Consider the following 16,095-nt stretch of genomic DNA (forward strand, 5'->3'; position numbering starts at 1 on the left):
GGGGGGCGGCACAGAGGCCACAGCAGGCCCACGGCGCCCCGTCCCGGTGCAGGAGGGACGCAGGGCGGGGGACGCCCGCCGCCGCGGGCACCAGGCAGCTTGGCGAAGGTGGACACGGCCCTCCCGCTCCCTGCCGCCTCACCTTCAGGACCCGGATCCCTCCGGGCCGGCGAGACGCCACCGCTTCAGGTGGCTCCGGGGGCTCCAGCGGGCCCGCGGGCCCGGGCTCCACCTCCCCCATGGGCGGCCAAGGCTTCAGAGACGCCCGGCCGGCGCTACAGCGCGCGAGCCTCGGAGGCGCGCGCGAGCTGCGGGAGGCCTCACCCCTCCGCCTAGGCCCCGCCCCTAACCCCTACACCCCGCCCCTGGCGGCTCCGCCCCTGGCCCCGCTGGACTTGCGTAGCTGCCGGCCTGGAGAAGCTGGAGCAGAAATGTAGTTGCCTAGCGCCACTGCGGGGTGATGCTCCGCTGCGCTCCACCCTGGGTTTGGTGGACTTAGGCACAGGGAGAAGAAGCCAGAGGAAGAAGCAGGTGAGGCCTACACCTGTGAAGATAGCCAAGATGCCGCCCTCCACCGACAACGGCGCTGAAATTCTCTAGCCAAGACGTTTCCTGCTTTTAAATGTGCCTGTCACCTCGCACGCACTGGCAGCGAAAGAACTGTTGCATATACTCTCCTCTCTTAGGAGATAGCTTGCAACACTCTTCAGCAAACCTCAAGTGCGCAGACATCACTTCGCTTTCCAGCCACATTTCAATGTTCCTTGTAGTCAAAGCATCAGAATTCTTTTCTGGGCCTCAAACAGTAATACGCTGTGTAAGCCTTATATTATTTTGCAAGGCTTAACTCAGCCAAGTTATTTTAAACGTTGCCTTTTAGTTCCTGAAGTGGTACTATTTTTGTAGTTAATGCACCAAATTATGAATCTGCCTAATTCCAAATCTTATTTGTACTCATTATTAGATCTATACTTGTATAAATTACTTGATCTAATTCTTTCAGATTATTTTTTTGAAGTCAGAGCTATATGTAGCCCAAGCTGACCCCAAACTCACTAGGTAGCCATGGCTGGCCTTGAACTTAGGATTCTCCTGCCTGATACCCCAAGTGCTATGATTGCAGATATGTGCCACCATGCCCAGCTTCCTTTATGTTATGGGTGTTAAGCTTATGCAACACTTGCATGCCTTGTGGTAGAGGCCAGAAGAGGATGTCAGATCTTCAGGACCTGGATTACAGCTGGTTGTAAATTGCCATGTGGGTGATGGAAGTTAAACCTGGTCCTCTGGAAGAGCAGCCAGTGCTCTTAATCACTGACCCAGTCCCTTCCATTGATTCTTAAAGGGAGAACTGAAGTTAACATCTGCCTGGCAGTTATCAAGGTGTAGTGAACCAAACACACAGAGAGCCTAACTCAGAGGTTCACAGTAGTCATTAGAATTCTGAAATTCTAGATTTCCCAAAGTTACTAGCATTAACTGTTCCTAAATTTTGCAAGGAGCCTTCTAGACCTCTTCATTTTTAGGCCTTCCTCTTTTATGCATGTGTTGGATCTCCAGTCAACTTGTAAGGAATTAGAAAGCAAAACAACTTCTTAAATAATTGGCAATGGTGGTATCTCTTATCCAGTGCTTTAGTTTGGCTATCCAACTATTTGTCTGGAGTACTTTAATTATGGGCTTAAAGCAAGAGCATTTGAGATCTAATAGAACCTGTCTTGAGATGTTTTTTTAATTTGAAGTTAATTTACATGTCAAGATAAAATTTTGCATCCAAAGTTTTGCCTCATACTATTTATTTCTTCTATAAAAGGTATTTTTGTCTCATATGAGTTACTTTGTATCTATCATATCACATCTTATCATATCTTCATTTCTTGGTTTTCTTTCAATATAGTAAACACGGTTTCTCTAAGCCAAGTCTAATAGAAGGTGAAAGATAACCATTTCCCAGGGGTTTCCTTCCACTTCGAAAGTATTTCAAGAAATCTACCTGATTTAGTTGGATTTCTATTTCATAGCTTCCTGAGTGATTTCTCAACAAAAACACTCAACAAAGGCACTAATCTGAAACCAGAAGCAGACAGCCAAGGGCATGGAAACAAGTAGCTGGGGATGCTTCCCAAAGCCTGTTTCTTGAGGTACTGCAGATGACGGGTTCCACATTTCATGTGACTTATCACATTTGGTCCTGTCCCAAGTCCAGCAGTGAGTTCATACTAGGGAACAGCAATGTTTCGTAAATGGTTATCTTTTTAGTTATCCGAATAGCAGTCAGCACTATCAATTCAAAATAAATCCATTAATTTTGCTAAAAACTAAAAGTATTTACTACTTCAAACTGGCAATACGTATTGAAAAATAAATACCCCCCCCAAAAAAAAGAAATACCCCAAGTGTGGTCCTTAAGGGATAAGTTTTTATATGTGGCCATAAGGGATCAGTTTTTATATATAGCTACCTTTAAAGGATCCCCATTACTTCAGATCCAGCTCACCATCAATAGTCTACTGATGTTTCCTTTTCAAATTATGTACTGATGTTAACATAGCATACTGTTACAAAGGTCAGTCACATTTGATGCTCGCCCCCAGTTCAAGGCAATGTGTACTATGCATGCCAAGAGTTATGTAACCACACTTTCTGGAAATGGTGAACAGCTGAGACTAACCCTAAAAATAAATTCCTCTAAGGTGTGTGTGTGTGTGTGTGTGTGTGTGTGTGTGTGTGTGTGTGTGTGTGTAAAAAAAACCATCTGCCCTCACTGCAGGCTCCCACTACAAATCACGCCAAGGCAAAGAATCATTAGGATCCCTCCTCCCCATTTCCTTCTTCCTGAGGCTCTAGCTCTCAGTTACACTGTGGAGAAAGAAAGCTGAAGACTTCGGTAGAGGAGCCAGGAGTTTCTTGTCTACTCACTGATATCCAGTTCCCATTCTTTCACTAACCACAAAGTCATCTTTAGGCCCAAATCCAGGGACATGCTACCATAGGCTAAGCAGATTTAGGTGTTCTGTATTCTGGTTCCAAATGTTGTTTAGCTGACTTCAAAGTTTGAAGGATTTTTTTCTTTGAACATTTCTCTTTCTTCTTTTATAGTGAGCCTATAGCTTCATATAAAAGAGGCAAGCACTCTAGCACTGAGCTGTACCTCCAGCTCAATGAACACTTTTATTATTTTTTACATATGGAGACAGCTGAACTGGGGAGATCACAGGAAAGTTGTTAAAGTGATTAAATTTAATTTTGTACTTCTGGATTGAAGTTCAAGCCTGGGCACAATTCACTGCACTGTTAAGTGAATGTCTAGTTTCTGTTTACTGGCTAAATTGTAGCTTTTCTATTTTCACCTAATTATACCTAGATGTATGTCAGCTAAATTTACTTAAGAGAAATTTTAAGCAAGCCATGTAAAAGACAAGTTTATAGAAACGTTATCAAATGGTGCCAAAAGGCACTGCTGCAAAAAGTAGATAATTTGCCAAGTTCTACACCCATCCCCTCTTCAATCTAGAAACTGTATCTTCTCCTTTCTCATTTAAGGGAATGTTGGGGATCATAAGAGTTGACAGAAAACTAAAAGCTTTCAACCCTCAGCAAAAAGAAAAAGAAAAAGAAAAAAGAAAAATGTCTATGAAGTTCGGGAAGATAACTTGCCATGCAAGCATGAGGACCTGGATCCCATCAGTTGGCACTCATGTAATCCCAGCACTGGCAATGTGCAGACAGTTGACCTTGCTAGCCAACCAACCTTTGTCTAATGGCTGAACCCCAGATCCCAGTGAGTGACCCTGTCTCCAATCACAAGGTGAATGGCTCCTGAGGAACAACACCTTTAGAGCAACACCTGAGGTTGACTTTGGCCTGCATACACACACATACACCAGGGGGCGAGGAGAGGAGGGATGATTCATGAATTGTACAAAATAAGCCATGAAATGTAATTCATCTGGGCTGGTCAGGCCTTTCCCTATCAAGTCACCAAAAATCAACCAAGTCAACAAACGAAACACAAAACCTAACGTATAATTAAACATGAGTGTCCTCAATATATAGTACATCTTACTAGCTTCATAGCCTTGAGTATTCACCTATGTGGAGAAAAAAAAAAAACCACAATAGATAGCAATTGCGTTACAGTTAAATGTCCACTTGTTCTTAGATTTTTCACTACCTATGACATCTACAAGACTTTTTAAATGTTGTTTCTTCTCTTGGTGAGATTTCTGCAATGAGGAACATAAAAAGTCCAGTCTATCTCAAAGCTTTGGAGTAAGAATTCATCCAAGGCTTCTGATTCACATGTAAGAAGCAAGGCAGCAAATTTTAAATCATCGAGTATTGACTTTTTATTATTAGTCACTGTTCATAATTTGTTTCAACCAAAAGACAATACACACGGCAGAATTCAAATGCATCCCATGTAATGTTTACATCCATTTTATTCCTCACTCACCTCTAAGACTTATCATTTCATTTCATTTTTTTTTACATCTCAAAAATATGTCTGCAATAATTAGAACTTCATTAGCTGTCCCACTTGGAAACGGCCTTTTAATAATTTTACAGTAAAGAAGATGTGATGGGGCTTAATGAAAAAAAGGACTTTACAGAACACAGTGGGAGTTCACAGAGGAAAGAGTTCAGGAGCCCTTTCCCATGAGGTCCCCAAATAAAAATAAAAACAAAACACACAAAGCGCAAATGCAGGTTCTTAGGGGGAAAGTCTCCAATGCTCCATCTTGAAGCCAGAATCAAGAAGCAACCGTTCAAGCTGCTTCAGCATTTTCTTCTGTTTAAGTGTTCCAGGTTCTGGAATGGAACCTTGTCCATGGGACCCACTCACTGCTATTGCTTGAAAAGGATATTCACGTTCAGTTCCACAAACAGCCCCACCCTCCTGAGCCAAAGTTGGCCAGAAGTATTTTAAATTTCAGAACTTCCTGTGCAGTTCTCTCTTCAGTGATCTTCCCCCACACCCAGACTAACAAATAGACTGGCATACACAGCTCTCCCAACCACAAACTGTGAATATGCTTTTTTTCTTTCTTTTTTTTTTGGGGGGGGGGGTGGTTGTTCCCTCTCACAGTTTAGGACACTATAGTTAAAATATATTCACTAGGAAAAAAAAAATACACATTCAAATTCCTTCTTCCCCTAGTTTGCATGGCCAAATATACTCTAATGTAGAAGATAATAAAATAGAACCACAAAAGCAGTATTCCCTAACTTCCAACTTTTTCTAAAAGAACACAGAAATGGAAAGCATGTTATATAGGAGATGGAAAATTCCAAACTATTAGTGCTGGACAGTTGTAAAAATCTATTTTCATATATGAGGGAGACAAACAAAGGTTAAAAACCAAACCTTTAACTAGGAAAGGGTATCTGCAATGTTACACTAAGGAATGTTGTTTTAAATGAAAAAAGACCTTGAAGTTAACAGATGATTATTATACACAGCAGAAAACCTCCATGCCTCCCTAAACCATCTCCAGGTAACAGCACCAAAGCAGTGTGGGAGAAGCGTCTCGGAAGAGCACCCTTCCTACAATTTTCTGAGATTACTTAGAGGAATTTCCCTTAGGATGACTCTGGGGTGGGAAAGAAAGATGGCATAAAAACTACTCCTCAAAGAAGGCAATAATGAGGTACAAGTGCATGTGAAATTGTCAGTAAGTGGGGCTCACGGCTTATCACCCTGGGCTTATTCTCAAAAGCCACTGAAATCGCTTGCACAATGGCTCTGAGGTTGTCAAATCCATCCAAATCTGTTTCCTCCTGGAGGGCTACATGTGGGAAAGGAATGACTGAAATGTGCAAAAATTCACAGAAACGAAGATTTCTCCTTTAAGCTGCAAGGCCAAGTGAGAAGTTAACTACTGCTGACCCTAGAAACTAAGAAGGCACGCCGAAGCTCTCCAAGATCCAATCATTTGGAACAGTCTTCACAACCATCAGTATCCTGGGCAGTTATTGGGCTGCTAGTCCATCGGGATGGTGCTCAGGTCGTCTCGGAAATAAATTCAAATCTACACAGCACCCTTTGTGTTAAGGCCATGATATTTTTATTCCTTCTCAATAAAGCCACGGATGATCGCATACTCTACCTCAAAACTCTGGTCACCCAGGCAGATACAGAGATCTTTCCAGCTCCATTGGCTAGCACTGTCTTTCAGCTTGGTCTTGAGCAGATTTCTTCAGATTCAACTCATTTCAACAACAATGACAACAAAGAGCAACCAAAAACCTGAGCTGGTTAGCTACGAATGTCAAGGAGAAAATAAAAACCTCCACAAAGAGGAATGTTAAGACAATTCTATTCAAGAAATCCACCAATATAACATTAATCCTATAATGTTTCACAGCATTAAATCTCCATCCAATGAAATCTGTCCACAGGAAGCCTTGAAGCCTTGTACTGCACAGGCAGAGCAGCTGTCTAAAGTATACACGTGCTCACACTCGCTTTCCTGAACACAGGAGAGATCCTGTTTGTAACTCAGTTAGTTGTCCATTTACCCAGTCGGTAAGTTTCAGCAAATCCTGCTCTTAAAAGACTATTATAAAGACCAGAAACTTTCCCTTTTTTGGAGCCTTTTGTTCATCTCCGGTTTGTCAATGTTAGGAATAGTCTAGCATCTGATACAGAGCTAGGTTTGACAAGACACTGAAGATTTTAAGGAAAGGCGTGGTGAAATGGAACAGGGAGAAAAGGAGATTTGTATTGAGGTTTAAAACTGAAGTCAAAGTGTCATTCTACTGTACAATATGCTAACAACCGCAATGCTTTACAAGCAAGGCGGGCCCCACCTTTCCTTTTTCCTGCAGTATATTAGACATGGTACCTGAATACAAGAATGTATATAGTACATTCCTCATGTACTACAGGACAGTCACCCAGCTAATCAACATAAAGGCTTGGTGACAACAGGCTCTTTTCTAAAAAGCACTCGGCACTCTTACTATTTTAAAAGCTCAAATCTTTAATGTAGATGTTCATGAGATTGGTTTCTTTCAAAAGACCAACTTCTCAGACTTAGGAAAGGACATTCCTACGCTATGGTGACCATAAGACTTGCTCTCACATAGGGGGCAAGGAAGCTACAAGGCTTCATTTCAACACCATAAAGTACAATATAGGAAAGATTTCTTTAACCGTGTGGTCTTTATTTCAGTGCCAGTGTTACAGATACAACACAAATGTTCCAGTTAGAAGAAGGAATTCAAATGGAATGCCAAGGTCCAAGCCAGGCTCAGGAAATTAAAAGGGAGGTTTGGAGCAATGGATAAGCTGACTCCAGTGTGCTCCAGACTAAATCTGGTACGCTCTTCCTATGGGCCGTGGTGTTTTGTGACAGAGTCTGCTCCTTACAACTGAACTCCTCTTTTGACTCATTTACCACAGCTTAAACAGGCAAGTGACAGGCTTAGGAGAAACATTGTTCATTAATAACTATTCATGTATCTTTTAGAAAGTGTCCACTTTAAGGGAAATTGATTTTGAAAATCATGGAAAGAGAACTCATGACTACAGCTAAAGAATGGAGAGAATGGGGAGCTGGAAGAGCCTTGGAAGTTTCTATTACAAATAGAGCACCATATCCTTCATGCCAAATCTCAACAAAAGCTCTTTGAACTGCATCTGTCCAGTGTTTACAAACAACCTCTCAAGGTCTAACCAGTTTTTTTTATATATATAACAAACATACATACATACATGTGTGTCTGTGTGTATACAGCAATGCACAGAAAAGGCTACCAGGAGCCTAATGCCTCTTTCAAACATTGGGAGAACCAGCAGAAAAGAGCAGGGTTCCCTATGTCCACTGTTACAAATTCCATTCCAAATGCCAGATGTAAAAGCGCCTTATGATGGTAGCCAGCTAGTGAGGAACAAACACCCCACCTTGCCCAGTCCACAGAGATACAACAGTAGAAAGAAAGGGCCACTCTGCTGCAGAGACAGAGTGAGTGTTTTCTTGCCATCAACTCCAGTCCTCTCCTCCAGACCAGCTGCTGATTGCCTCAGTGGCCCAGAGAATGTTGATTCTGGCTGCAAATATGGCAGGGGTGAAGTGTGGAAAAGGGAGAAAAGGAGAAAGAGTGCAAAGTAGCCTCCAGAAGCAGCCAGCCTCAACAGTGGAGGAGAGGACATTAGTCTTTACCGATGCTTCAAGGTCAGCAGTAACTTGAGGAAAACCCTCCTCGACAGTTCTCTCAGCTCCTCATGCCCATGGTACAGTTGGGGGGACTTGCCAGCAATCACAACCTCCTTCCCAGAATTCCTTTGATTGAGTGGGATAAGAATGAGAATGGTGCTGGACCCTCATTGCCAGGACTGAGGGGGAAAATTGTTCACTTCTGCTAGATCTTGCATTGCTGAGCCCTTGTGATTATATGTGAGCTTGATCCGCATTCGCAGCTGTTGCTATAAAAGGAAAGAGAACCATACATTAAATCACTGAAATAAAATCACCCCATATCTCCAGTCTATAAATAGACTTGGAAATTTCTTGGAAACAGGGTAGCCTCGAATCCCTCTAATTTCAACCTCCCAGGTATCACCATGCCTGGCTACACAGATATACTTAATCCTAAGGCAAACAAAGTACATCAAAGTAAAGCTGTCTGAAGTGGTACACAGGCAAACAGCCAACACCAAAATACTTGTCACTCTAGACTGGAACCCAAGAGTCAACATCAAAGCCATGAAGAACATGCATATAAAGAATACCAGGTACGACCCCAGCATTAGGAACAAAGTAGGGGGGCACAAAAGATTTAACTCTTTGTCCAAGTCTCTAGAAAAATAATGGAACACGTCACTGCATGTTCTACATTTGAGTAACTGCTGCTTGGTTTACAAAGCCCATGGTAAACATCAACATCAATGTTTCTATTTCTAAATAGTAAAAGAAAAAAATTGAGTGCCTAAGTAACAGTAGTAGTTTTAGTGTATTTTACTTTATGTGGCAGATATCAAATATGAATACATATAAAAAAAGTTTGTTCCATTTATCAGATGATGAAAATCATGTGTATGTGTACTAATGACATGATCAAAACATAAAATAACATAGAAAAGGGAAAGTAATACAGGGGAAGGAAACAATCAGAAAGCTTGAGAGGAAAAAAATTAGACCATTTCAAAACAGTTTGAAAATCAGATAGTTAATAAAATTAGTTTAAATAAAACCAGTGTATTTCTTTGAGAAGATACAGTGAAACTATTGCTAAGTTGGTTCCTAACGCTATTTTTCATTTAAGTGCTTCACTCAAATGCTTCCAGTTTTGACAGCCATACTTAGTAATTACAGCAGTAAACATGAACTTCTGACTCAGCAAATAATTTCACCTCAGATTTAAATTTTTGTTAAATCCTCAAACCTATTCCTATAATCCTCAAAACTGAGAATTTCTAGTAGCATTTTAATAGCTATCACTTATTTATCTCTACAAAAGAACAAGGAAGTTAGGTCAGGCATTTTCCTTGATCTCTTCTCTAACTATGAGTAAAAAAACAACAAACAAGAAACAGAAAAATGAAAGCAAAGGCTTATATTAGAAAATGAGACAATGGGGATGTTTTATCAGGAACTCACCAAGGCCAGCTGGCCTGGGTCTGAAAAAGCATGGGATAAAACCGGACTTGCTGAACATAGTGGACAATGAGGACTACTGAGAACTCAAGAACAATGGCAATGGGTTTCTGATCCTACTGCACGTACTGGCTTTGGGGGAGCCTAGGCAGTTTGGATGCTCACCTTACTAGACCTGGATGGAGGTGGGTGGTCCTTAGACTTCCCACAGGTCAGGGAACCCTGATTGCTCTTCGGGCTGATGAGGGAGGGGGACTTGATCGGGGGAGGGGGAGAAAAATGGGAGGCGGTGGCGGGGAGGAGGCAGAAATCTTTAATAAATAAATAAAAAATAAATAAATAAATAAAATGAGTTCACACCTCATATAGACTGCTCCAAATGTGCTACTCACCTTCTGTGGGTTCAGAACCTTAATGACTTGCGTGATGGTCCCCGTGTTAAATGCTGGGACAACGCTGCTGCTAGGAGACAGAAGCTGCAGCTGGAATGTCTACAGGGAACAAAGGGCACTCTTCAGAAAAAGCAGCAGTGTTAGTTCAGAGATGTCAGCAAGTAACAAGTTAAACACAAAGCAGATGGGTCAAGTCCCAGATTCCCCTAAATTATGTCCAGTGCTTGTTTTCCAGATACCAACCCTTAGTATACAGGCAGAAAGTTACTCACTGAATTTGTTAAATCCCAGTTAGGCCTCTAGCTGAGAAAACTGAAAAGGTGGCCACCACTTCCCCATTTCTAGCAGAAGGGAATGCTAGGCTATCACTTTTCAGAAAGTAGCCAATTCTTGTTCTAGAAACTCTGCTTAGCAGTAACTGATCAACTATGCAAGCTTTTGCCTGTGGCCTGAAACAAAATCCAAAGAACCTAAAAGAAAAGCTTTCCAAACAGAATAAACCAACATACTAGTCACTAACTATAGGCCTTTATGTTTCTGTGTAATCTGATGACTAGGCTTCAGAGACTCGGCCTTTTGTTTTTTACAGTCTACATAATGTGGATTATGCCAACGTCTGCCCCTACAAGAGAAGAAAGACTTGAAAAAGCCAGTTGTTAATACATAAATGCATTCAGGATTATGCCAGCAGGGACCCAAGACCCTAAAAGAAAAAGCACACGCAGAACCAGCCCAAACAGCAAAAGAAAATAAGCCAAATATCATAATTTGTTGAGTGTAGATAGGTTTGTATCTGTTTACAGAGATGGAACAAGAAAGTGCTTTAAGCAAGCTAAGTAAGCCATACTGTGCTAAGTGGATACAAAAAGCCTTTCCAGAGAGGTAGAAAAGTTTTTTTATAAGCTCAAATATTAGGAAAGGAAAGAGTGGAACTGAAAACACAAGCTTATTGTCTTGGTTCTCATTTATAATTGTATTGCCAAATGAATTATGTAAGCCAAAAATGCTGTTACTAATGTATTTTATTACATTTAAGAGGTCTTCTCCGTGTAGCTTTGGTGCCTGTCTGTAGACCAGGCTGGCCTTGACTCACAGAAATCGCCTGCCTCTGCCTCCCGATTGCTGGGATTAAAGGCATGTGCCACCACTGCCCAGCTAAATAGTTATTTTATGTAGCACTGAGGAAGAAAAAAAGCTGCCCATTAAACTATGACAAGATATCCCGTTTATGTTTCTATGGCATGGGAGGAGGTAACCAAACTTAGGAACCTGTACATATAGGTAAGTGATCCACCATTGAGCCACAACCTCAGCTTTAAGGCATCACTCAAATTGCATTTCAATTTCAGAGACATTAAAAAAGGAAAACTACATAGTAGAATCTATGAAGTGTGGAATTTTGAAGCTCAAGATACATTAGCAAAATGCAATGCCCTATATAGCACCTAAAACAAGGCCATGCAAAGGTGATGCTGCTTGGTCAGTGTGACAAAATTACTATAAAACCCTAACTTGTAACAGCTGACATTTCCTGAGCACTGAACACAAGAAAAGTGCTTCTAGTTGTGCCCAACGTGAGAAACTCACTCATTCTTCAAAGAGACACTAGGAAGTAACTCTCATTATCACCTCTCTTTGCAGATGAAGAAACAGACTCAAAGATTGACCTGCTTCATGTAACACAACTAGGACTAAGATCAAAACAGAACAGCTCTAGAACTTATAAGTGACTTATAACTATGTCACATCACTTTAAAAATATCTTATTCTGAAAAATTATGAGCCAAGGTGTAAAAAAAAACCAGCAGTAACAATAAAAAAAGCACTGTCAGCTTCCAAATGCATGTTGTCTGACTGTCATGCTGCACATGTCACAGAAATATTAAATTAGCTTAGTCTAAAAGCCAGCGCTTGGAAAGCTACAGCCTAATACCTGTCTTTAACATTCTACTGGAACAGAGACATGCTCATTTACTTGTGTATTTTCTACAGTTTGAATCAGTACCTTTCAAAGAAAACCTTTGTACTCTGCTTATTCTAAATTCCATGAAAAACTTATTCACTATTCAAAAACAAACAAAAATACTCCTTAAACTACAATTTGTTATTTTAAAATGCCTCAATTCACAAAACAGTCATTGTATCAATAGTAAACTAGAGGTGAGGGGAGGGGGGAGAGCACACCTTTAATCCCAGTACTAGGGAGGCAGAGGCAGGCATATCTCTATGAATACAAGGCCAACCTGCTCTACAGAGCTAGTTCCAGGACAGCTAGGACTGTTACACAGAGAGATTCTGACTCAGAAACCCCTCCCCCAACAAAAGAAGAATAGCAAACTGGAGGTTAATGAGGGAAGAATATTTCACTCAGGTAATAAGACATGAAATTTTTTTCTGAGACTTGAAGGATAGAGTGGGCACTTGTTCAATCCCCGAACCCACAAGGTAGAAAGAGAGAACCACCTCCTGAAAGCTGTTCTCCAACATTAATTATGCCGGAGGTGTACACACAAAAGATTACATGTATATCCATTCACCCACGTATAAGAATGCAGGTGCAGACACAAACAAAAAAAATAAACTTTAAAATATCAATAAACGGTTTTAAAATTTTTCTAATTCTATCGAGTGACTAGCTACCAAATAGTCCTTTATCTTAATTAATATTTTAATTCTGCTATAATTTGAGGTTTTAGATCTTTTAGCACTATATTACTAACCCTATGTGAATACTGAAAGCACTAACTTACCACTTTGTAAAATTCAGTTCTCACTAATTCTAGGCTTTGATTTACTTTTTTCTTTTTCTTTTTTTTTTGGTTTTTCGAGACAGGGTTTCTCTGTAGCTTTGGAGCCTGTCCTGGCACTAGCTCTTATAGACCAGGCTGGCCTCGAACTCACAGAGATCCGCCTGCCTCTGCCTCCCGAGTGCTGGGATTAAAGGCGTGTGCCACCACCGCCCGGCTTTTTTTTTTGTTTGTTTTGTTTTGTTTTTTTTGTTTTTCAAGACAGGATTTCTCTGTGTAGCCCGGGCTATCCTGGAACTCGCTCTATATACCAAATTGGCCTTGAACTCACAGAGATCCTTCAGCCTCTGCCTCACAAGTGCTGGGATTAAAGGCATGAGCCACCACTGCCCAGTTTTGGGCTTATTTATTTATTTAAAAAAAAAATAAGATCTTACTATGTATGTAGCACTGGCTGGTCTAAAATTCACTACTTAGATAAGGCTGGCATTGAAATAATGGGAATCCTCCTGCCTCTTCCTTGTAAGTGTTGAGATTTCAAGCATGTGTCACCACATCCAGCTGAATCTTCTTTCATTTTCCCAGCTGAAAGCCTGTGTGTTAACAGGGCAGGAGAGATGGCTCGGCAGCTAAAATCAATTGCTGCTCTTCCAGAGAATGCAAATTCAATTCCCAGCAACCACCTTAGATAATTCATATCCACCTATAATTCTAGCTCTATGGGATCAGGTAATCCTTTCTGGCCTCAGTGGAGGAACACACAAACACACAAACACATACACACACACACACACACACACACACACACACACACACACACACACCATACGAGATCCACCCAAATACACATAAAAATTTTTAAAAGAATATAACAAAGTAAAAGTATTCACTAAAATGACATGCTTCAATAAACTACAATGATTCTGTAACACTGCAGAGTTAAGTTAAATCTGAAAATTTAATCTCTAAACATTAAATATATTCTTCACCAAATGCACAAAACAAAGTTAGCTAATTTTTAATCAAAAGAAAAGGCAGGGAAGACATTGTAGTACCTTTGGTACTGCAGCCTGGAAAACAAAGTCCGTCATGTCTAGCTCTGTGCTGTTAGAGGCCTGTATCGTTATCACTGTTACACTGGGGTTGGTGTTTGACCGTTCAAAGGTGAATTCTATCTTCAAGCCATTCTTACTGTATGCTGTGATGGAGGGGATACCTGAGAAAATATAGGAAGATCAGTCATACTGGAGCCAGCTAATGATAGAAGAATTAGTACTCCCTTTGCTCAGTAACCAGCACTTGGTGCTCAACTGACCATGGAAAGATAGCTATACCTGGAGTAATGTCATTGAAGAGAGGCTGTGACGAAAGCCCATCCAACAAGAAGGGGGGCTGGGATATCTGTGGCACTGAGGCAGGGGTAGGAGCAGCAGCTGGAGCACCTAAAACAGATTCCAAAAGAAAGTCACTCTCAGGGAAACACTGTACTTACTATGAACTCAAGTTAAAGAAAGGAGACCTAACCAGTATACAAAAAGCATAGACCAAACAGGGAGAACTAAAAATTTAAATACTTTAACTTCTGCTCATCAAAAAGTAGCATTAAGAAAAAGAGAGACCACAAGTAAGGGAAAATGTCTATTATACAACAACAAATGGCTAAGTATTCAAGTTACAAATATCTCAATGAAAAAGATAACCCAAATAAAGAGTGATAAGATATATAAAAAGCAATTTATAGAAAAGAACCTGAATGACAAGGGTATCCTTCATTTTTCTTTTTTTCTTAAAAGAGAATCTTTTTTTTAAGATTTTATTTACTTATTATGTATACAACATTCTGTCTCCATGTATGCCTGCATGCCAGAAGAGGGCGCCAGATCTCATTACAGATGGTTGTGAGCCACCATGTGGTTACTGGGAATTGAACTCAGGACCTCCAGAAGAGCAGGCAGTGCTCTTAACCACTGAGCCATCTCTCCAGCCCTTAAAAGGGAATCTTTTTTTTAATAAATTTTATTTATTTATTTATTATGTATGCAGTGCTCTGCCTACATGTATTTCTGCAGGCCAGAAGAAGGCACCAAATCTCATTACAGATGGTTGTGCGCCACCATGTGGATGCTGGGAATTGAACTCAGGACCTTTGGAAGAGCAGGCAGAGCTCTTAACCACTGAGCCATCTCTCCAGCCCTTAAAAGGGAATCTTAAAGGGGGCTCAGTTCTACCATATAATAAGGCTGAAGCTGCTTGCTTGCTTGGTTTCACTTTAAGACAAAGTTTCATCATGACACTTAGGTTGGTCTTGAACTCAAGATCTAAATGCTGGGATTACAGGCATGTACAATGCTCATCTAATACTGTACTTCTTGATAAAATATTAGATGAACCTTGAAAAATATAGTTATGTAATTCTATCACGCAGAAAGTTGAAGCAGAAAGAATCAAGCTAAAGGTTAGACTAGACTACGGAGCAAGATCATATATCTCCAAATTGTGCAAAAAGAAATAAAAGTCAAATTTTAAAATTGAATTAAAAGCATGAAGACCTTGAACTAATGTTGGTTTTCAGTTACCTAGTATAGTCTTGACATCTGCGGATCTAAAATTGTCTCTCTCGTTACACCCTTTCCCCTCCTTATCTACAGACCCAGGCTGGCATCAAACTCACTATGTAACCAAAAATAACCCTGAACTTCTAATTCTCCTGCCTTCACCTCCTGTGTGGTGGAATTACAGGTATGTACTATCACATCAGGCTTATCAATGCTAGGGATAAAACCCAGAGCTTTGTGAATGCTAGGCAGTCACTCTACCCAATAACTACATCTCCAACCCTGAAACTGACTAATTGTAAATGATTATAAAAAAACAAGTTGCTTTTTTTTAACTGTGCTAAGATATAAATTGTAGGCCAGGCATAGTGGCCCATCTGTTTAATCCCAGCATTTGGGAGGCAGAGGCAAGCACATCTCTTTTTGAGTGAGTGAGTGAGTGAGTGAGTGAGTGAGTGAGTGAGTGAGTGGGAGGGAGAGGGAGAAGGAGAGGGAGAAGGAGAAAGAGAGAGAAGTCTGGAAGTCTGCTGTGTTTAGGGAAAACATTTAGGGTAGGCAGGGAGCAGAAATACTCTGAACCTCATGCTGTTTTCTTCTCAGGACAAGGCCACCAGTTCCCTTGTACTATTAAAGACACCAACTTTTTAGTCACACTTTACATTACAATTAGGATAAAATTACACACCTTAGTGATACTCTTGGGCACACCAGTTACAAATGACTAGTGCATATAAATAAGACAAAAAAAGGCCACACTAATGGTGGGTGCTTTCTCCTTTGACTGCTTTAATAAAAGCAG

General features: G+C 40.8%; 2 protein-coding genes across 4 annotated transcripts in view; both read right to left on the reverse strand.

The window, feature by feature from the left end:
* The window catches only part of Phlpp2 (PH domain and leucine rich repeat protein phosphatase 2), an 81,200-nt gene extending 80,167 nt beyond the window's left edge, over positions 1 to 1,033 (reverse strand). The window contains exon 1 of the mRNA XM_005345687.3: positions 143 to 1,033. Coding sequence (XP_005345744.1) covers positions 143 to 241 — 99 coding nt within the window. The 5' untranslated portion in view covers positions 242 to 1,033. The remainder of the gene's footprint in view (positions 1 to 142) is intronic.
* A 3,291-nt stretch (positions 1,034 to 4,324) lies between these two features.
* Positions 4,325 to 16,095, reverse strand: part of Ap1g1 (adaptor related protein complex 1 subunit gamma 1) — an 85,872-nt gene continuing 74,101 nt past the window's right edge. For all 3 annotated transcript variants that reach the window (XM_005345688.1, XM_005345689.2, XM_026777109.1), the window contains 4 exons: positions 14,076 to 14,183; positions 13,797 to 13,957; positions 9,995 to 10,093; positions 4,325 to 8,431 (listed from right to left, as the gene is read on the reverse strand). In XM_005345688.1, the coding sequence (XP_005345745.1) occupies positions 8,330 to 8,431; positions 9,995 to 10,093; positions 13,797 to 13,957; positions 14,076 to 14,183 (470 nt within the window). In that variant the 3' untranslated portion in view covers positions 4,325 to 8,329. The remainder of the gene's footprint in view (positions 8,432 to 9,994; positions 10,094 to 13,796; positions 13,958 to 14,075; positions 14,184 to 16,095) is intronic.

This window comes from Microtus ochrogaster, chromosome 4 (genome assembly GCF_000317375.1).
Source record: "Microtus ochrogaster isolate Prairie Vole_2 chromosome 4, MicOch1.0, whole genome shotgun sequence".
NCBI classification, from domain to species: domain Eukaryota; kingdom Metazoa; phylum Chordata; class Mammalia; order Rodentia; family Cricetidae; genus Microtus; species Microtus ochrogaster.